The sequence below is a fragment of the Camelus ferus genome, chromosome 7 (genome assembly GCF_009834535.1).
Source record: "Camelus ferus isolate YT-003-E chromosome 7, BCGSAC_Cfer_1.0, whole genome shotgun sequence".
NCBI classification, from domain to species: domain Eukaryota; kingdom Metazoa; phylum Chordata; class Mammalia; order Artiodactyla; family Camelidae; genus Camelus; species Camelus ferus.
In genome coordinates, this window is record NC_045702.1 from 4856340 (window position 1) to 4878383 (window position 22044).

The 22044-nt window shown below is 54.4% G+C and overlaps 2 protein-coding genes across 6 annotated transcripts in view; one reads left to right on the plus strand and one right to left on the minus strand.

Moving 5' to 3' along the window:
- The window catches only part of LOC116665082 (serine/arginine repetitive matrix protein 1-like), a 28884-nt gene extending 19775 nt beyond the window's left edge, over positions 1-9109 (minus strand). Inside the window, exons 1-3 of the mRNA XM_032484359.1 lie at positions 9040-9109; positions 412-543; positions 32-322 (exon numbers count right to left, since the gene is read on the minus strand). Coding sequence (XP_032340250.1) covers positions 32-322; positions 412-543; positions 9040-9109 — 493 coding nt within the window. The remainder of the gene's footprint in view (positions 1-31; positions 323-411; positions 544-9039) is intronic.
- PRKAG2 (protein kinase AMP-activated non-catalytic subunit gamma 2) overlaps positions 1-22044 on the plus strand; it is a 240974-nt gene that overhangs the window by 899 nt on the left and 218031 nt on the right. The gene's annotated exons all lie outside the window — the stretch shown is intronic.

The following is a 22044-nucleotide window of genomic DNA, read 5'->3' on the forward strand; positions in this document are numbered from 1 at the left end:
CGCCGTGCCCGGGCTCCATCCCTCTCCCTACCCGCGTGCCGCCAGGTCTCGGTGACTGTCTGCGGCGGGGACCGGGGACGCGGGGCGGGAGTCGCGGCCGGTGGCGGGCTGGGCGTAGCCCGGGATCCTGCCCGGTGCGGGTGCGGGGGGCGGCGCGTAGTGTTGTTTTGTTGAAAAAGGACAGTGTGGACTGCGCTCTGGGGAGGTGGAGCCGCGCGCCGCTGCCCGGGACTGAGGGGAGGGGCAGTGGGTGGGGACAGCGGGTGGTGGGGCGGGATGCGTTGGCTGTGTAGCTGCGCCCTCACATGGACCCCCCCTACTCCTTAAGTTTTCCTCGGCTGTTTATGGGCCCGGCCCGGAGGCTCCTCTGCAGCCGGTACCTTTGCCTGATCCTGGGAACTCATTTCAGGCGTTGGTGGGAGGTGGGTTCGGGGCTCCCGAAGGCGTGCAGGACCTTCGCGAACTTCAGCCCTGGCTGGCCACGCCGGCGGCCGGGCTCGGACTTTAGCAACGTCGATCGGTGTGCGCCTTGACTTTGTCCAGCTAGAGGGAGCGTCAGGAGGGGTCGTATGCCTGCCCAGCGGTTTGCCTGCCCAGGTGGTTCGTGCCCCACCCCCTACCCCCTGTAGCCTTCCCCAGCCTCCCGGTCGGCGGTCAGGTGCTGGGACTTGCGGCGGCGCAGCCCTTACCTGCACCCGAAGGAAACCCCCAACTGGGTCACAGCCCTGGCTCCACTGACCAAGTAAATTTGTGCGCGCGCGCGCGTACACACACACACACACACACACACACACACACAAACACAGTAGAGGGCTCCTTGGAGAACCTAATTTTGTTCTCCTGATGACGGGTCTTGGGCACAGAGTGGGAGTGCGCAGTGAGTCCTACCCTCTAGGGCTGCCTCTGAAGGCACCTCATTAAAGACACCTCGTCAACGCTAATCCTCCCTGACCTGCAGCGGGAGGGAGGGACTGGGGTGGGGCTGCTGGCCGGCACTTTCGCACTTTGTGCTGTGAACCCCCTTAGGCACTTCACTCCTGTGTTTGCTGATCGCAACTCCTCCTTCCCACTCCGTTGCGTGCGTAACACCGGCCAGGAACGGTGAGTACCCGGAGCCCTAGACATCTGCTGGGTACTTCGGGGAGTAGCCCGAAGTTAGGAAGGGTGGCCAGCCCTCCCTGGCAGGGGGAAGTACAGGTTACTGGACCCCTGCCTGCTGTGTGGCCACCAGGGTGATGAACCAAATATGCAGGAATAAGCATTCCTTTGAGTAAACATTCTATTTGAAAATGAGAGGTTCCTGTTTACATTGCTAACGTGAGACATTTTTAGCTACCCTTGTAAAAGAAAAGTTAGACACAAACCTCCCTCCTGCAGCCATCAGTTGGGTGAGCCATTTAACCACTCAGCTTCTCCCATTTCTCAAACAGATAATAATTCTGCGTTGCCTACCTTGCAGGGATGTGGAAATAAAATAATTCACGGGAAAGCTCTTACTAATGGAAAGTGTTATGTGAATGTGTGGCTGGGACATCTACATCAGAGCACCTAATTTTAAAAAGAGAGAGAGAAAAGAAAATGACACTGTCTAGTGCCCAGGCCATATAGTATTCAGGCTGATTGGTGAGGCGGGTCCCAAGTGGGAGTGTGGGAGGGGGTACACTCCAGGGGGTGGTGCTAGTGGTAGCATAGGATAAAATCCAGGACCCAGAAAAGGACTGAGAGGCCAGGCTGTGAAAGTGGAAAAGCCACAGTATAATTGGAATACTCTGACCAGCCTTCCTGCAGGTGGTGATGACTTTGGCTGCTTTGGACAACATCCTTGGCCTGACACAGCCCTTACAGAAACTACTATTCACTTGGTTATTCCACGATGTATATGCAGCACTCTGGTTGACGGTGAGGTCCAGGAGGAACAAGGGGGGCTCTCACAGGGCTTACATTTGCTCAGGGGACCCGGGAGTCTTCTCACTCACCAACTAGTAATTACCTGTCGATCCTTGTGCCAGGCTAGGTGAGAGTCACGCTCTAGCTGGGAAGACACAGCGTTCAGACAGATGTTAGCAGATGACCCAAGGGCACAAGATGACAGTACCTGCTTTCAGAGGGGAGAGGTGGCAGCACATTGACATTTCAGAGAGACATTGGACCCAGAGGTGGCAGGCAGGACAGAGATGTGTCTCGGACATGTCTGGGGCTACCACTGCCAGGGAACCAGCTTGAGTACCCCCACAGAGTCAGGGAGTTGGAAGACTGCTTCCAGGTATAGTGGAGCGCCCCTTTTCTTGGAGAAAAGGGTTTGAAAAATCAGGGAAGTCAGAAATGGACTGAGGCCAGATCAAGGAGAGCCTTGATGACTAGCAAATAAAACTAGTAAATGCCCAGTTAAACTAGAATTTTAGATAAACAATGAACAACTTTTTAGCATGTGAATGTCCCAGGCACCATTTGGGATAAGCTTACCCTCAAAAACTATCCATCGTTATCTGAAATACCAGTTGAACTGGGCGTCCTGTATCTTCTCTGGCAGTCCTCACTGGAAGGTAGGCCCGAGGATGGAGGACTGCCTCCTGAAACCCCTGAGAAGCTGCAGCAGACACTGCTGCTGCCCTGCCCGGCATGCCGGTAGCCCAGCCGGTGCTCGCCACAGCCCTGCTGGACAGTTCCACTCCAGACCCTGAAGGAATCCTCCTGAGCAGTGGCAGTTTGCTTGGCCCCAGCGCAGGCCGGACTGGAAGTGCTGGGATTGGGGTTGTGCCCTCAGGGGGAACCCTCAGCCAAGGAGGGGTGCAGGTGGGACAGTCCCCCAGCCTCCTTGTTCCCGGAAGGATGCTTCTGATGTGTGTTCTGCGGGAACCCCCAGAGGGTCCAGCAGGGTCCAGCCGCAATTTACCCTCTGGTAGTCCAGTCGTTAATGCAGCCTTCCTGGCTGGTCTGGCTTCCCTGCCTCACTTTCCCCACTCCCTGAGATAACCCACTGAACCTGAGTCATTGTCTCGTTGTCTGTTTGGGGGGGAATCTAAACCAAGAGGCAATAAAGGTGATGAAAACAACACTGTGTGAGGACTAGCCTGGTAGAAGCGTCCAAAGTAGAGTCATGGAAAGAGGGGCTGTAGTCAAGGAAACCGATCAAATGCTCTGGTGAAAGTCCAGAGATAAGGGTTTGAGGGCTTGGACTACAGTAAAGATAAAAGAAAGCAAATGAAGGTGAGACGTGGGATGGGTGAGCCTTGGTGTCTGATGAATGGCAAGGGAGATGGAAATTGAGTCGACCTTATGGTTTCAAGATATTTAGTGTAAGGAGTGGTTCTTGGGGAAAGATGGTGAGTCGGTCACAGCCACGGCGGTTTGAGCAGAGAGCAGCAAATCCAGGGGGGGTCACATCCGTTTCCCCACCCCAGCACCAGGTGATCACTGGTGCCGTTTCCCAGAACATTCGGGATTCTAAGAAGTGGCTCCTGGAAGGCACTGCTGCTTCAGCAGCCCTGTGGGTGGGGTCATTCAGTGGTGTCCAGTGGGGCACACAGTGATGAGGCCTCCTGGGAACTCTAGAGTCCAAGCGACTTGTCTTTTTACTGAATTGGGTTGTGTCCTTTCGGACACGAGGGGATTCCGCCTCCACCCCCATATCTGGTGCATGAACAGAACCATGACCAAGGATGTTGGCGAAAATCACAGCAAACCGTCATCCTAGGCTCTGCTTCTCTTCAATCGTCTTTACCTTGCCTTCCTACCAATCGTGCCTGCAGTGCCCTGAGATATGAAAAAGAGGAGTCAGTTTTACAGGATACACTAGGGGCTTAGGTAACAGCAGCTAATGGGGACCTACAGTAACTGACTAAGGTCACTTATAAATTGCGTTCTGTTGAAGGGAGAATGGCCCTTGGATCTAATGGAGGACGTAGCCTTGCTTGATTTTAGCCTCTGCTTGGATCACCTTTATGGGAAACCTTCTTGGATCTTGTCAGGGGAAAGAGAGGGAGAGAGAGGATGAGAAGAAGGAGAAAGCCCGTGTGCAGACGCCTTTGGGGCTGCGCTGGGCCTTTTCAAGTAGCAGGATGGGCATAGCGTTCGGAGTCCTGGTGAGCCGGCCCTCGCCTTGGTTCCCTTCTCTCAGCTGCCATTCCCAGCATAAAGCGGGAACAGCAGTGAAAGCGGTGGGAACGCTTTTAGAAAATCCCTCGTTAGATGCCTCGCTGTGCGTGGCGATCTGCCAGAACCGTGCCCGAGAAGCTGTTGCTGCGAGCAGTGTGGTCTTTCCTTCTTTTTGTCCTGGAAAAAGTGGTTTCCCTATTAAGGTGGAAATTTATATATGTCATACGTATTTTAACTGATGGCCGTTGGCTGGGTCTTTGATCGTATTGTGGGTCTTTGGACCTGTTCTCAGGCCAATGACAGAGCAGGAGGCCAAGGGGTCAGAGAGGGCTTTGGGGAGAAGTACCCACACAGGAGCCTGTGGGGACACTGAAGCAGGCCTGGAGGAGTTCAGACTCCATTTGAGGCCGTGGCCCAATATTTACTGCTGACAGAATGCCCGTATCCCTGGGCCCCTTGGGAGAGTTCCTCCAGAAATCCTCACTCACTGTAGACAGTCTAAAAATAGAGGCAGGAGCAGCTGGCGGGTCGCAGAAGCTTGTGGAGACACGATTCAGCCTAGGCCCGTCGCTAGGGATGCCTTTGCTTGCAGTGTCTCCAGGGTGAGCCTCACCCTACTTGAGGCCAGGTGCCCTTCCCCGTGGCCATGAGCCTGCAACCAGTAGCCCCCATGCAACCAGAGCTGCTCTGCTGGGGCAGTGCGAGAAAGGTGGAGGCATGGCTGGGATGTGGGTGGGAATGGGAGCTGCCCTTCTACCCCGGGGTCTGGAGGGCCCAGTGATTGCAGTGCTCACTGCCCATCATACCATCGAAACACCCCAGACTAAAGCCTCAGGGAAGGGGAAAGGGGCCCCCTGCAGCACAGTGAGGGAGGTGTGTGTCTCAGTTTTGATCTTGGCCTTGACCTTGGTCAGGACCACCCTGAATAAGAGTTAGGGTTTAAACTTTTGTGTGTGTGTGTGTGTGTGTGTGTGTGTTGGGGTGGGTGGTGGATAATGAGGTTTGTTTATTTTTAATACCGGAGGTACTGGGGATTGAACCCAGGTCTTCGTGCATGTTAGGCGTGCAGTCTACTACTGAGCTACCCTGTACATTAGGCTTTGGCAGTGTTTTTCAATATGTGGTCCCTGGACCAGCTTAAGTAGAATCACTCAGTGTTTGTTTAAAATATGAAATCCTAGGTCTCAGCCTAGAACTGCTGAATCAGAATCTCTGGGGGGTGGGACCCATGGGTCTGCATTTCTGATAAATTCTCCAGGTGACTCTTCTGCCTACAGGGGCTTAAAAACAATTGGTTTCCAACTTCCTCAGTGTAATACTGATCCCTTCTGCTCCCATGAATGATCCTATCAATCTGTCCATCCATCCGTCTCTGCATCCATGTATCTACCCATCTGTCCATCTGTCTATCTGTCATCTGTGCTTTTCAACTGTCATTGAGAAGAGAGAGCCTTAGCTGCTGACTGTTGAACAAAGGCAGAGTATTCCTCATTCCCAAATAAAGAGGAATGCCCAGAACAACCCCCAGCCCGAGTAGCCCAATGTGGTCCAGCCTGTTAGTCCACTCAGTATTTCTTGACTGGGCTCTTCTGTGGTTTGGCGCATCTTGGGTGCCTTGAGTGAATGTAGGCTCTTAAAGGGCCCAGAGCATGAGATCAGGACCTTTAGGAGTCAAGCTACTCAGTAATGGGGCCCCTAGAACTGTCCTATGGCTCAAGGGTTTATACACAAGGTCTAGATGCCTCTCCGCAGCTTGCAGGGTATGAGCACAGCTGAGTGATGCCTGGGCTTCCTGCAGCGTGGGCATTGCACGTTGGCTGAATGCCAGTTAAGCACAGTCCAGTGCTGGGCCTGTGGAGGGAATGGGCAGGCAGAGGACAGATATAGGGGTCCCCTTCTCTGAAGACTCTACCCTGCAGACCGTGCACGGACCGCCAGGGACCAGGTCCCCTAGTGATCTAAGCCGAGCACGCACAAAACCCGTGGATTGGCAGAGTCACAGTGACTTAGGGTCTACACTAGGGCTGGGTTCCCTGGCTCATCCTCTTGTCCCCACTTTACAACCAGCCCAGCTGAGAACAAGGACATTCCCCATCCCATGGCTGGAGGACACTTCATTTGCGTCTAGCCTCTGCTGCCCTGTTCTCACTCCTTCTTAGACCCTATGTGGAGGGTTCAGGATCCTTGTGTAAACCGGGTTCTGAATACTGCAGAGTGGCCTAGTGCTAAACGCGACCGTTCACATCCTGGATCATTATTGCACCAGAAGGACAGCCCCAGTACTGAGGTTACAGAAGCAGAAGCGGCAGCCCCCTGTCTTGAATTCAGTTTTGCGTCTTTCCGCATGTCGTCAACGTGTTCCCGTTCTCCATGCTTTCCAAGTGTCTTTCCCTGCCTGTCTTCCCTGAACTGCCCTCCGCAATAAAACCCAGCAAACCTACATTCCACTGCTGGTCTACACTCGGGGGTTTCCCTCTGGACTAGAGTTTGACTAAAGAGAGCTGGGAAGCACGTTTTACTTGCCAAGGGCTTCTCTCGTGCTCAGGCTTTGTCCACGTGACTTCTGGATCAGTTCGTGTCCGCTGAAACCACCCAGACGAATAAATGCGCTCTTAAAGGGTGCTGTTTCTTGCTGCCTCTTTTCTTCTACTTTTCCCATTTCCTGTATGGATTTACTCAGCTCGCTGCCAGTGACGTTCTGCGTCTGGTCACCATTTCACTTCTCTGGGGGCTACTTAAGTTACCAAGCTGGCCGCAGACCCTCGGAAGGCCTGAGTTAGAATCCTGCCCCCTTTCTCCCCATCCTCCTCCATCCACCCTCCCTCTGACCCAGAACAGTGAGTAGGTGCACACGTGAACGCCCATGTCTTCACTTCTTTTCAGACAGTGGACCAGCCCATCTTGAGATTCCAGGACAGCGACCCAAATGTCAGGATGTGGTCAGCATCTCTAACATGTGGGACAAAGGCCAATGAAGTGCTGAGCAGCTGAGTTGAAACATTCCTTAATTTGCTTAGTCAATTGACCACGACCTTGCTATACCACGGGCAGAGGAGCCACATGGGAGAAAGGCTACGTCCCCAAGACTTAACCACTGGGAATTCTCAGACCCCAGTGCGCAGTGTGTGCAGCTAAACCAGATAAACAGTTGAACGTTAATCCGTGGAGGACAGTTTCTCACGTGTGGAACGGGGAACCTTAGCAAACTCAGGACCCTATGCCAGAGCCCACCTACTGAGGGGAACTCGGGCTGGGAGTCAGTCCCTGGGAGGGGACGGAGTCGGGCAGCAGCATGGCCAAAGGCCAACCACAGGACCAAGTCCCAAGTACTAAGAACCTACTCTTTCCCCCTTCTGGGACCCAGAACAGATTAAGAGGGTGGCCCGTGGAAAGAACCTCTCGGACCCTGGCAAGAAGAAAGGCCTCAGTGTCCCTCCCATTTATCACCTGTGTCTCTGGAGGGCAGTAAGTCCTGGAGTCATTGGGTGCTGACAATGACACAGCCCGGGGAGGGGGTGGAGGGACGGAGGCAGGGAAGCCCCAGCAGGTCTGGACCCCATGGCTGGTCTAGCCCTGGGTTGGAGTGGTTAACCCAAATCTCACTCATCTCTTTCTTCCTTTCTTCCTCTCCCTACTTTGAAAATAATTTGATCCCCATCCTTTCCTTCCTGTGGACAGGAAGCTCCTTCTCTGCCAACTCATGGCTTGTCCCAGACCAATCAGATAGCAGCCGGGCTGTGGGGCTGGTGCCAGGCCTCTTGTGTTTTGATATACTCTGGTCTGGCAGTGAAGTTGCTGATGAATGTGCAACAAAGACCAATTTGCTCTTGGTAACCCCAGGAGTCCGGCCTTTTTTCCCCCCGACGCTGAGGCCCGGTCCTGGCTATGGGAGCCATTCAACCCTGCCCGCCTCCTGCAGGGGCCCAGCGGGGGCTCAGAGCAGAGCCAGGTGCAGGTGGCACTGGAGTGGCCTCCACTAGTGCTGGAGGCTGGGCAGGAGGAAGGACGCAACGAAGCTGGAATTTTAGAAAGTGAGGCACCAGCTTCTCAGTTTGTAAAGAAATGGAGAGTTGGGTTGCTGGGACCATGTTCACAGTCACGCATCATTCAAATGGGACTGGGACACCTGTCAGCTCCCTTGTATCTGTTTCCCAGGTACTGGTGCTAGGTACTGAGGACGCAGAGGGTTGGGGTCATAGGTTGAATCGTGTCCCCAAAAAGATAAGCTGAAGTCCTAACCTCTGGTACCTGTGAATGTGACCTTATTTGGAAATAGGGTCTTTGCAGATGGAATAACTAAGTTAAGATGAACTCAGTCTGGACCCCTAATCCAACATGACTGGTGTCCTTATAAAAAGAGGGAATTTTGGATACAGAAACTCAGAGGGAAGATCGTGTGAAGACGGAGGCAGAGATTGGAGTGATGTTGTCATGAGTTAAGGAACCCTGGGGCTGCTGGAAGCTGGAAGGAGCCAGGAAGGACCCTCCCCTGGAGGTTTCAGAGGGAGTGTGGCCCTGCCGACACCTTGGCTTCGGGCTCTAACCTCCAGACTGTGAGAGAACCCATCTGTGTAGTTTTAAGTCCCCGCTGTTTGTTTGGGGTACTGTGATATGGCAGTCCCAGGGGACTCCTGCAACAGGGTCCCTGCCTTCACAGCACAGCTGGGGACAGTGAGCACTCAGCCCCGAGAGGGTGGGCCTGGGCCCAGGAATGGAGCATCCGAGGAGGCCGGTGTGGCAGCGCCAGGGCCCAGGCCTGCTCTGCTGGGCAGAAGCCACCCTGCTCGCCCTTCTGTTAACCGCTCACCCAGACTCAGTCCTGGGCCAGGGTGTGAGAGGTGGGGAGCCGGCAGTCCTGCTCAGTCCCCCGTTCGGTCTCCAGAAGACAGGCAGGCTGCTTCCAGGCAGCCGCCGGTCTGACGGGGAACCTCCACCTCGTTCCACCGGTCTCGCGGCGACGTCCAGCCAGAAAGCCGCTGGCTGTGGGCATGAAGCCGTCGTCCCCCGGCCCCATTCCTGTCCACAGCATGTGGTGTAACGAGCACCCCAGAGGACTTCCTTCCTCTTAGCACGTCAGACGCTGTGTGATGCGTACCTTCATCCACGGTGGCTGTGACTGATCAATATTATCAGAGACTCTCTGGGAAGGCACGGTTGTCATCAGATTTAGCTAATACTGATGGAGCAGTGCTGTGCACCAGGTGAGCACTTTTATGTACGCTGTCTCTCTCTCTCTTTTTTTTAATTGAGGTATAGTCAGTTACAATGTGTCCATTTCTGGTGTACAGCGTGATGTCCCAGTCATTAAGCTGTCTCTCTTTATCTCCCAAATAACCTTGTGAAATATTATAATTGTTGTTATCAGTGTTATTAGCCTTGCCATAGAGAAAGATGTTTCGGCCATCCGCAGCTCACAACTATTCTGATTCAAAGAAAACGCTGTGGGGTTTAATTGGGTTTTGAGGTCCCTGCTCTGCCCCAGCCCCAGAGTTTGGATGCCCTAATGCCTGTGAATGGTCCAGGCAGCCTGGGGTGGGAGGCAGGACTACTGGGTAGCCCAGACACCTGCCCCAGGTGGGGCACATGGAAGACTGCTGGTCTGGGAGACTACCTTCCAGGGCTCCGCCCTTGGGGTTGACCAGATCTCTGGACTCTTTATTTGCTCCCTTTTATATGAAGGTTATTGAAGGCTGTTATTTATGCTTCTCATCTCAAAAATAAATGATCCACCTTCTATAATTTCATAGGTCTTATTCCCTAGTATTTTCTCAGTTTGGGGTTTTTTAAATAACTGAATATTAAACACCAAACTGGGAATCAAGAAATCTTGTGCTGGGTCCTCTGTCAAATAACTGCAGGGCTTCTTCTGGTTGAGTTACCAAACATTTACCAAAAGCCCTTTGTGTGCCAGGCCCGGAGCAAGGCGCGAGTGAAACTGTAACCAGGATGGGCACGGCCCCCACCCTCCCAAGGCTTACAGTCTACGGGGGGACCATGGGCGCATGGGGGTTCACATTTGCTACTACCAAACACCCAAAAACACAGTGACCTAAAACAGCAAACATTTATCTTTCTCACGTGTATATAACATATACAATATGTAATTATATAATGATTATATATACTGATTATAATTATATAATAATTAACATTATATATGGTAATCAATATGCTAATCTCATTGTATAATTATACACTATAATTAAGTTGTATAGTAATATCATGAACCCATGAGTAATAATTGTTAATTAAGTATTACTTTATAATAGATGCTTATTAATATACCAAGATCTTAAACAGGTTGATATATTATATAATTGATGTCATTTAATAATAAATACATTATCGGTAATCATATAATAACCATATAGTAATAATCTATGTTGTGTATGTGAAAAAGAGGATTGCAGTCTAAGGTCTCCATCCGACTCAGGCACCATGCTTGTATGGACACTGCATGGTCCCAGGACAGGTGGGCTTCGAGGGGCCGTGAGGGTGAGAGAGAATCCAGGGGGGCGTGGAGCCCGGGTCCTCCTGAAGCTGGTGTTTGATAGCTCCCCCTCCATCTCATCACTGAGGACGGGTGAGTGTCAGAGGAGCCGTTTGGCCCTTGGGGAGAGGCCAGGACCAGGAGAACAGAGAGGTCACTTTTCATCACTCTTCTATGCTTGTTAGCTGTATTTTGAAATTTCTGAAATGACTCTGGGGCACAGGTAACAGGATATCCTTGGCTCACAGACAAAGAAGTGCTGGGCGGCAGTACTGGCCTGGCAGGAGACCCCTCTGCCAGGGGCAGAAGTGGCCTGGAGCACACATGGTGGCCCCCGAAGCATAGAGAGGGCAGCTCGAGAGGTCACATGATTGGCCAGTGGTGAAGCAAGTGGGAAAACTCAGGTTTTCTCCTGGAGGAATGTTGGGAGGAGAGGAAACCCTGCCTGGCAGGTGGACATTCATGGCATAATGTGAGGAAGGTGAGGAAGGCTTCTGGGGAGCCCTGTCCCATCTGCCTGGCCCGCCGTGGCGCTCTGCAGAGACGTCTGCACCTCAGGTTAGATCAGAAGACAATTTCAAAGCAGCTCTGTTTTTCAATGGCTCAAAATCAAGGCTGTGGGCAGTGGTGCGTGATCCCCGAGTCCTTTCAGCAGGGACCCAGGTTCCAGGCTCGCCCTGCCATCCGCTCTGCATCCACCCTTCCTTCTCAGGTGTGGTGACGTGAGATCAGGCAAGGCTCAGAGCACAGGCTTGGGGTGCGGGCTCTGCATTTATCACCACAATAAAACCCGACTTCAAGTCCTATGGACATATTTGGTTACATCCCTTGTTTAGTGATGATTTACCTCTCAAATGATCTTTCTTACCTTCACCTAAAAATTATTAGCCGTTGATTCTGTGCCTCTAGCTTTGGTCCTTGAATGGCGGGGGAAGGAGAGAAAGCCGGATGGGGCAGGGGAGAAGCTGGACTTTGGAGCAGTTACAACAGAGGCCTCAGCTGACCCCCAGGAACCGGGATGGTTCTTCAGAGGTGTCGCAGATTGGGGGAAGGGAAGGGCCAGACTTTCGTCTCCTTAATTGGACCACGTGCTCCTTTGAGGATGGTGTACAGCCACACCTTCATGTCCCAGCGCCAAGGAAACCACCTCCCACACGGCTACTGATGATGGGGAGAAAATGCAGAAGCCGAACAAGATAGTGGGGAAGGAAAAAAAAGTGAGTTTCTGGAAATCCAAATGCTTAGTTAACTCTGCGAACTAATTCTGAGAAGGATGGGCAATTCAATTATTTACAAATCTTACTGGAGCCGAATACCGTAAAGAGAAAGGTTTCAGATAAACCATGTGTTGTTGGTTCAGTAAAAGGGCAAATTCCAGGAGCATTATGGTGTTAGTTGTTTTTTCCCTCCGTCTCCTACCTGGGAAAGTTATCTGGGCTTTTTGCTCAGGCTAATTGACTAGTTAAGAGCATCGTAAATCTGCCAGGAGGTATCTAGATGGCGTGATAACCCTGTGGTTGGAAACCGGTTTGGCACCTAGACTGACAGAGGATGCCGAGCCCAAGCAGAGGGGAGGGGGTGATGGGCCCACGGCCAGGCGCCCCACCTCGAACCACAGGAGGTGGGAGCATCCACCCACCGCTGTGACAGGCTGCACCCAGCTGTCGTTTGTGCCAGATTCTCGGGGACAGAGTCATTTGTGTGAGCAGGGAGACCGTGAGGGTTTTCATCCGCTCTGTGGAATGAGGTGAGGAGGGGTGTGCATCTGGGCGTCAGAGACCAAGGTTGCGATTCTCGTGCCATCACTGCTCCCGTGTTCTCTTGGGCAGTTTACTGATACTTCCTGAGCCTCAGTTTCCTCACCTGTCAAGTGTGGCTCATAGTCCTCACCTTCCCCACAGAGCTTGGGGGAGAATGAGATGAGATTTGTCTGTAGAAGCAAGAAGGTGGTACCCCAGGAATACTGGTTTCCTCGCCCTATAAAGGGGCCCATGGGGAAGACATCTAAGAATATAGCAGCGGCCCCCATACCACCCCAGGTTTCCTGGGGTGGTCCCACAGTAACGTAATTTTATTCTTTTCAGTGGAAGTGATTCTTTAATTGTCAGTTCAGACATAAATTCATTTTTATCCCTTGTAATGCTTTGGGTAAATACATTTACAAATGTGTTTCACAGACGTCCTCACTTACAGTGGGATAGTCCAAATGGCCAAGGCCTTGACTCCACAGTGAAAGCCAGTGTGTGCCCCGGGGAGTGAGAGGCTGAGCCTTTAACTGACCGTGGTTGGAAATGGCCTTTGCCAGGAACTTGAAGGCCAAGTCTGGGGAGGGGGCTGCGGAGAGTTGGGGTGGCAGGTGTGCACATGGGAGCTGGCGCGCCCCACCCAGGAGCGAACCCTCCTGCGGGGCTCCCGCGGACTCTCCCGCTGCCCCTCCCCGTCGAGGGCCTGCGGGGCCCCAGTGGAGTCTTGTGCACAGAAGGCAGGCCTGCGGGCTCTGGGCGCAGTGTGCCCCCTGTGTTGGAACGTGGCAGAATGGAGGAGGGTGATCAGCAGCTGGTGTTCTGGGGTTAATGTGTCTGTCCTCGTCTCCTTGGGGCACCTGTCATTGAATAGGGCTCTCAGGGGTTTGCTCCTCAGCTCTGGAGAGTGAGCACTGGGGACCTTTGGGGGACACTCGGGCCTCAGGTGGGCCGGCGGGGCTCCCTTTTGTGTCCCCCTCATTCCCGTATGACATGGGACCTACCCCATCTTCCACAGTCAAGGCCTTGGGCGCCGTGTGCCACTCCCAGGTGGAGTCTGTTTGTGCTTCTGTTTCTGACCCCCCACCGGGGCAAGGGTGGACGAGAACATGCTTCAGGAAGGAGAGGCGGTGACAGAGCCTGGCGAGGGCGGGAAGCTGGGGGGATGGGGGGCCCCGTGGAAGTGCAGGCAGGGAGTGGAGCTGGAGGAATAAAGTGTGTTTCAGCAAGTTCTGGTTGTCTCTGTCACAAAGAATGGAGGTGAGACACTTTTCCGCCTGTGTTTTTGCCCTCCTAGCTCCGCAAGACTCTACCGAGAGCTGCTGGCAGTGCCGGCTTTCTGCCCCCTGCCTGCCTCTGGGCTGGGGTGCCTCACAGGCTGCTAATTAATAGTCGTTAATTAAGGGAGGGATGAAAGCATCTGATGGGGAGACGGAGCCTCATTAGGGTCCTCCTGGGTCTAGCATGTCATGATTTTGTGATACCTGCTGACACTGCTGGTACCCACCCGCCTCCTGTCCCTCCCAGCACGTGGTCCTGGCAGGCAGGGCTGGGAGCCCCTGTGGAAAGAGACTTGGACGGTGTGGCAGAAGGGGCGTTCTAATCCCAACCCCACGTCCCCCAGCATCACTGCCTTGGGCAAGTCCTGGAAACTCAGATTCCCATCTGCAATGGTGAGATGACTGCTGTCTAAGTGGGCTGGTCATTCAACACACTGAGCCCTGGACAGAGCTGGCCGCATTCCCGGTGTGTTAGCCCATGGCTCTCACCCAGAACGGAAGAGGTGGGGACAGTGTCGTTTGGAAGGCTCAGAGGATTTCGTACAGATCCCAAGGAAACAGGAGGATTCCTTCACCAGATGGCATCTCTCTCCCATGATCCTGAGAAGGAATCTGCGAGCAGGAGGCTGGGGTTCTCACAGATCCATGCAGCAGAGTGTGATCCCTGAACAAGAGGGGATGTGGTTTCTGAAAGGGGAGGCCACTCAGCTGGTTAGTGGCTGAGCAGTGCAGAAGAGAAGCACAAAGTGTCACAAGCCCTCAGCTTGGACGGAGCAAGGACAGCTCCGGGGTTGGCAGCCCTTCTGGGCATGAAGCTGGAGCATCTGGGGTCACTCACTTTCCTGTCCCCCAGGCCTCTCCCTGCAAGCTCAGCCAGAGGACCCCAGAAGCGTGCCTTTAGTCATGTGGGTGAAGATCCCGGAGAAGGGCTTGCCTCCACTCCACCTTCAAGGTCGAGACCAAGGTCAAGATTGGCCACTGCTGCTCTGTCTTCTTTTCTTTAGAGAACCACAGGTTTCCAAGGGGAGTGGGAAGCGAGGGGATCACACCCCCTCTACCTGTAGCTCCTCCTGCTGAGAGGCCAGGGGGTGGGGCTGGTCCTGTGGGGGGCTGCATTCTGGGTTCCCTGCCCAGTGCAGCTCAGGACCATTTTGTCACCGGGTCCCAAGTGAGCGTTCGTTGGTACCAGAGCTGCCGGCGCTGGGAAGTACATCCCCGGGTGGCGTAGTGATGCTGTCCCCTGACCCGACGTCCTCGCCACACTGGAAGCCTCAGGGGCCTGCTTTTCCTGAATCTGTTCTGTGACCGATGTCAGAGATGCTGGCCAGTGTCCAGCCCCTCCTCAGAGGACACTAGTTCTCCGAGCTTTCTGTGGTCTGAGAGCTTTTGAAAACACCTCTGGACTGATGAGGCCAGAGATGGGCTGGACCTGCTGTTTGTGCCCCAGTCTTGCAGGAAGAGGGGCTCTCGGGGGGAAAGGGAGGCTGGGCCCCTCTTGCTCTCCCCTGGACGCCCTGGGTAGAATTTCTATTCCATTAGCCTTTCCTCAAAGCGCCAGTGTGTCCCACACAGCAGGCACTCCCTAAACACTATTTTAGCTTCCACCGAGGCGCTTTTGGTTTTGAAGGTCAAACCAAACCCTTCTTATCTTTAGAAAACCCTCAAATCACAGGATGGATGCCCAGAAATGGCCAAAATGAGTTACAACATCACCTGGTCTCCCAGTGGCCGTGGTGTCAGGGGGTCGTCCTGGTCCAGGACTACTGAGGAGGCAGGACCTCAGTGCCCCCAAATCTCCCCTCCCCTCCACATTCGCAGGAAGGAGAGTGGAAGAGTCATTTAGAATTTCAAAGTTGGGAGAGATGCAGGTATTTAAATGTCCATCAAGGACCGCCTAGTCCCATCCTGAGAAAGTGTCATTAAAATACTTGGACTGAAAGGACAGGAGGCTCTGGGCACACACACACGAATGTAAGATACTCTCCCTGTTTCTTGAAGGTACGAGAAGCTTTAGCTTCAACCTCCTTCTTGCCAAGTGTCCTGGGCTCTTGCACGGACAGACGCAGGGGTGGAGACGTGCATCTGGGGTGTGTGTCGGCACTCGGGAGCTTGGCTCAGCTCCTGGGGAGGGCAGTTCGCACGGTCAGGTGGAGGGAGAGGCCGAGTGGGGATGCGGTCTCTGCAGAGGCCTCGGGCGACACCTCCAAGCTGTGCTGGGTTGGTCAGTCCCGCATCAGATGAGGGCGGCTAGGTCCTGGATGCGGTGGCTGCCTTGAAAGGGCGGCGGTAGGGGCCGTCTTCCCACAGCAGTGCTTGCAGCCGGGAGCAAGCCCCTCGTTCCCTAGGGTGGTCTGGGAGGCACACCCAGCATGGACCCTCTGTGGAACGGCTGGAGGAGGCCCCTGCTACTCTTGGTCTCCATCCCATCCCTGCCCGGGGACCGGAAACAGGTCAGAGCTGTGCTGCAGGTGGAAGAGGCGGCCGTGTCTGCCCTCTGCTGCTCCCTCCCTCGAGGTGGCATCTGGTGCCTGTGACTCTCAAGGTCAGCCTTGAGGGGAAAGGAAGAGAAATGGCCACTAATGAAAGCAGCCGATACTCACTGAGCCCGCACGGCTGGGCTGTGAATGCAGTGGCTGACCTGAGCCCTGAGTGAGAGGTGATGCTGGTATTGGCCCCATGCTCCAGGTGGGAAATCTGTGGTGCAGAGGCCAGACTCCCAAGCCCAAGCCATCTGGCATCTGATTCCAGACGCTGAACCATGGGGCCCGACAGCCGGATGGTGCTGGGAGGCTAAGGGGGCCCCAAGGACGAGCGTGGAAGGGACGAGGGTGTGTCCCTCCAGCCACGGTTATAGGCTGATTGTAGACACAGAAGTCTGAGGTCTTGGACCTCCAGCTGCCAATGGGTCCACCTTGGGCATAGTGGCCCTTTGGTGGGTAGACCCTCATTGTTGAGCTCTGTGAGCCTCCGTGCTGCAGGGAGCCAGCAGCAAGAGGAGCAGGATCCCGAATGCCACCAGCCAAGAGAAATGACTCTCCCCTCCTTCGAGTACTCACACTGACTTGCACGTGATGCTCTCAGCCAGGCCAGGCCCCGACTTACTCACCCTCGCAGCCTCCGCTCCTCCCCACCCGCCATCCTCAGCCGACACTCTTCCAACAGCCTCAGTCCTTGGCTAACTGAGAATCGGCGGGTCTATGGGTTTTTTTTTTTTCCCCTGATGTTGCTTTCCAAAAATCATGCTGGCTTGTGTCTTTGGATCCCTCAGGAAACCACCTTCCATGTAAAGCTGAGGAAATGGACTGATGCTTAAGACTCTGGGCTGAAAACCAGTGGTTTCCCTTGCCATGCATTTTCCTCCTTCGCGTGTCTTTTTTCATTTTTCGCCTTCTTCTGTCTCCCTGCCGCCTGCCTCTTCTCATCCTTTGTTTTGCTTCTTTAGAGCTAGATTTCACCCAGCTTGAAAAACCTGCCTTCTGACCCAATTCCCTTCCCTGTGGCTGCCACCCCAACCAGGGGTCACCAGCCGAGTCCCTATGGGGACACTGTCCCTGGGGCTTCAAGGTTCATCTGCTTCTGCTTAGATCATTGGTTGACCTTTGGGTGAAATCATGAAATCCACTTACCAAGCGTTAGGTTAGGTGCTCAGCTCCCCGACAGCCTCTTTCACTTCTTTGGTCATTTAACTCTCCATCAGCACTGCCTGGTTCATACTATTACCCCCATTTTTACAGCTGGGGAGACTGAGGCTCAGATAGACAGAGCAATTTGCCCAAAGGACGCAGCTGGTGAGGGGCAAGGCCAAGTTTGAAGCAGGTACGGTTGTCTCCCAAATCCATGCTCTTTCCCCTGCAAGATGTCTTCTCATCCTCCTCCACATCCTAATGGGGGTGTGGGAGGCAGAAATGCCCTCCCAGAAGCTGCCAACTCCGGGAGGCCCCTCTGCTTGCTGGCAGATGGAACGTCCTGTCACCTGTGCGTGCTCTGAGGACCTGGCCTCAGGTTACGGCCTTGTAAAGGCCGTCACCACGAGCTGGGGCTTTGAGACCTGGGTTTCCCACCTGCTCTGTCTCTGCCGGGACCAGCTCCTTGGCATCACTGAACCTAAGTTGCTTCATTTGTAAAATAGCAATGAGAATCCCCACCTGGGGCTGGTAAGAGAATTAAATGACATCACATAAAGCACCTGGCAATTAACAAACGAATGAATTATAAGTATTAAACTATCATCCTCCTCGTTTGTTGGCTACAGTGTTGGGGGAGCCCTGAGAACGTGTAGCCGGGCCTGCGGGCAGGAGGGCTGAGCACTGAGTGCAGCTTGGCCACCCTGCTTGCGTTTCCTGGGGCTGCTGGTTTGCCTTCCTGTATCTTCCATCTCACTGCATCGCAGCATCCTTTCGCTAACGAGGACCGGGTGTAAGTAAGAATCACTGGGACTCCATAAATTCTATTTAAGCAAACAAACAAATCTCTTTGGTCTGTATGTTGGGTGGGGGTGTGGAGCTGCGCCCGTTCCCAGTCCTTTTTAGTTCTGCCCTCACTTCTTCCTCTGCCCCAGCTGCCACCCCCCGCCTCCTGATGGCGCATCCCACACGCACCTGATCCTCCTGCTGTTTCCTGGGCAAGTACATCCTGCTGCCCACTGTGGACCTTGTGGGTGGTGAGGTGTGGGTGGTGAGAGTGGGATGTGTGGGCAGCGGGTGGCTGGGCCCCCAGTGCCCAGCCTCAGTCTGGGAGGAGCAGGGTCCTGCGGCCATGATGATCCGGGTGGAGAGGCCGTGTCCTGCTGGGACTCCATCCTTTCTCGCGGTGTGCCCTGCATGTCCCCCGGCTCTGTGGGCTCCTGTGCTCTTGGCTCTCCCTCAAGGCAGTGGTTTGGGAATCACAGGAGGTGGGACGGGAGGACAGACAGTCCTGGTGCACTGAGGGCAGAGAGAGTGCTCTGGGTCCCAGGGGCCAAGACAGCTGAGTCTAGTCCCAGCTTGACTATACAAGCTGAGGTGGGGCCACCTATCCCCTGTGGGTCTCATTCCAGAAGGCCTTTAAGGCCCCATGAAGCCCTGGGGCTCGAGCATTGGGTGGCCGTCTTTCTTCCCCTGACAGAGGCTGGATTGCCCCTGCCGGGTGGAGGTGGAGGACCATGTCATCCCCAGCCTCACTACCAGCCCCCCGGGGGCATGTGCTTCTTGAGTGCTGGAGGGGTGTGTGTGGGTGGAGAGAGAGGGAGGGCGAGACTGAGAGAGCCGTGTAGACACAGAGATACATGTAGACTAGGAGTGGGGAATGGGCCAGGTTTAGTTTTCTGGAATTTGCAACTTGAATCAACTCCTTGTTGGTTCATATTTAAAAGGCTCTTTAAAGGAATAAATGACAGTGGCCACGGCGGAGGGTATGGGGAGGACCTCCTTTATGATCCAAGTTGGGTGCGGCATCGGGTGAGACGTGAACTGGGGTAAAAATAAGTGGCATCGGCTTCAGGTTTGTGGCCAATCACGCAGGCGTCCTTGGGCGGGTCGCCGGCCTGGGCCGAGATCCTGTCGCGGCTTGGCAGCAGGAAGCATCATGGTTTGGCGGAAGGGCTTGGGCTGGGACGGTCTGGGTTTGTGTCTATTCATCCTTTCTCATTTTTGTGTCCTATTTCCTCCATGGTAAAAGCAGATGATACTTTTAGGTCAAACCATAGGAAATATCCAGTATTTCACCATTAATTTAAACCTAGAAAGTGATAATCTTATGGAATTCAACCTAATATCTGACCCTTCCACCATGTAAAATTATTGAAATTATCACATGAAAAATGTTATCGGAGGCCCATTTTTAAGCAGCTAAGTTTCAAAAATGCAAAGTATTGGGGGTGGAGATAGCTCAGTGGTAGAGCACAGTTTAGCATGCACAAGGTCCTGGGTTCAACCTCCATCAAAAAAATGCCGATTATTTTATTGGCAACCCTGTCATTCTGATTTTTCCCCCTTTGCTGAGGCCGAGTGTTTCTCTTCCTCTTTCTGGGCTCTGCTGCAGCCCTTTGCCTCCCTTTCGTCAAGACGCAGGGCCCAGGGAACAGTGCGTCGCAAGCACCGAGCCCTTGTTGGCCTTGTCACAGCCGTCACCTATTTTTAAAAAGTTGTCACGTCAGCGTCTCTGGGTGCGGGCTCAGTAAGGGGTACTCAGGAGACGGCCTGTTTGCACACAGAGTTTCGGGAAGCCACTCGAGGCAGCCAGCCCTCCCTCAGAGGGTGAGATTGAATCTCGTTCAGAGCTGGAACAAACGGTCCAGAGCCCCTGCGTTCTTGGGGTGCACACGGAGCCGCGGCCAGGCCTCCCCCATCCCATCCCATCCCTCTTCTGGTGACTGATGCTGAGAGGGGCCGTTTGTGGGTCCTGAGACGGAACAGAGGAAGAGCCGGGGCCCTGGCTTTCTGGGAAGAGGGGGTCACGATCTGAGCCACTTCTCTCTGATGACCGTGTGCCACACCTCCCCACTGCTCCCCATGCTCCTGTGGGGCGGGAGCACACCTAAGGGGATGGCATTCCTGGGGAGCCTCAGGCCCCCGGGGTTAGCATCTGCACTCCTGATGGAGCCCTCTATCACACAAGCTGGCTTCTCAGGACCCCGAGGCTCAGCCACCGTGATGCATCCCACAGCCTATGATGGAACGTTTCCCTTCGCCCGGGGAGGACGCTGGCTGGCTCCGGGGAGCAGCCATGGAGGAGGGAGCCTCAGCTTCTCCCCCCTGCCCCCGGGGTCCAGTCCTGACCAATGTCTTCTAGGAGCCTCAGTCAGCCGGACCTGGCCCCTCACAGTCCCGGGCCTGCATCCACTCCTCGTTCAGTATCATTTACCGATGGTTCTCTGCAAGGGAGGCATTCTTTTAGACACAGGTGGGGGGAGATGCAGGAGACTCGCGAAGCCCTGCCTCCCTTTGCCGTCTTGCCCCACGTGGAAGGCTCCTCTGAGCCGCCCTGCACCTGCTTCCCCTGCCCTCCAGCTGGGGAGAGGGGAGGTGAGCCCCCAACCTGGGCAGGTGCAGGCCCGGCCCCACCTCCCCTCCATGTCCACGCCCCCAGGGAAGCTGCGGGGTCTGGGGCATGATTGTGTTTTAGAGGGAACGGGGTTTGAGATGCACTCAGTTCACAGAAGATAATAATACAGAGCATTTGGATGTGAGGTGTGGAAGGGGAGCAATGAAAAGGAAGGCTTCCAATCCTTTTTTCCCAGAAGCAGCCACATCTGGTACTCCTGGCACACGAGACCTCCCGGCAGTCCGCAGCCGTGAGCCCAGGAACGTGCTCCGAGCTGTCTCCTTTAGGGCTGCGCAGGGCGCTGAGGGTTCATGGTTAATGGTTTGACAGAGATGATGAAACCAAAAGCCTGTAATTTTTGCTAAACAGGGGAATACGGAAATTTCCATTTGTAGCGGACTCTGGAGAGAAACGTTAACAACAACATCAGGAAAAACAACTCGCCCACAACTGGAGGGCAGTTGGGATCACATCTCAGAGCCAGGCCGGGCGAGAACCGAGGCAGGGAGCCGCGGCCATGGTCAGGGGCCGCTGACGGCAAGGGGGCGAGCAGTTTCCAGAAAAGGGGAAGCTGCTTGTTGGCAAAAGCAGAAGCGACTTGTTTTCCAGAGGCCTCGAACTCACTGGCCTCAAATGGGGAAAACTTGTTCTTAGCAAAATGCCCTAGTGAGTTATGACAGCAGGAACACTCCCTCTGGCTCCGGAAAGCTGTGGGCTGGCCTTTCACAGGAAGAGGCACGATTTATTGTCATAACCAAGCTGAGCGCCAGCATTTGCTGACTTTCTCTTCCTTTGCTTTGTGGCTGTGTGTTTTTCGGTATTTCCCTGCGGGGCCATCAGAAATCCATCTGACGACCGTTGTCCTAGGAGGCAGGGTCTCAGATAAAGACGTTCGGGCTCAGAGAAGACAAAGCATTTAACAAAACTCCTGGCTGTCATGGCTGGAGGGGCTTGGGGTTGATTTGGTCGCCCCTAACTTCTCGGAGTGCAAGCAGGTAGAGGTCATGCCCCGGGAGGCCGAGAAGCCGAGGTCGGATGGCGGTGGCTCGCTGAGGACTCCTGATGCGCTGATGTCAGGTGTGGCCTCAGTCAGACTGTCAGCAGCTGCGAGGGGAGGGGTGGGACCTCAAGCATCTTCCCTGTTCTCCTCGACACCAAAGTAGACGCTGACTCAAAGTGATCGCCAGCTCTGTGCTTTGCTGGCGGATGACCAGACAAGGTGGATAGATGGGGTGGGGGAGTGGAAGGAGCGCTTGTGGGGACACAGGCTGGTGGAGCAGGATGGGTGGGAGGGGCTCAGGACATCTTAGGGGTCCAGGAATCCGACACCTGGGTCCAAATCCAGGCTCAGGAGGCCCTCACTGAGCGCGGGCTTGCTGCTGTGCCCAGAGAGCCTGGTCACTTCCGGGCCTCAGCT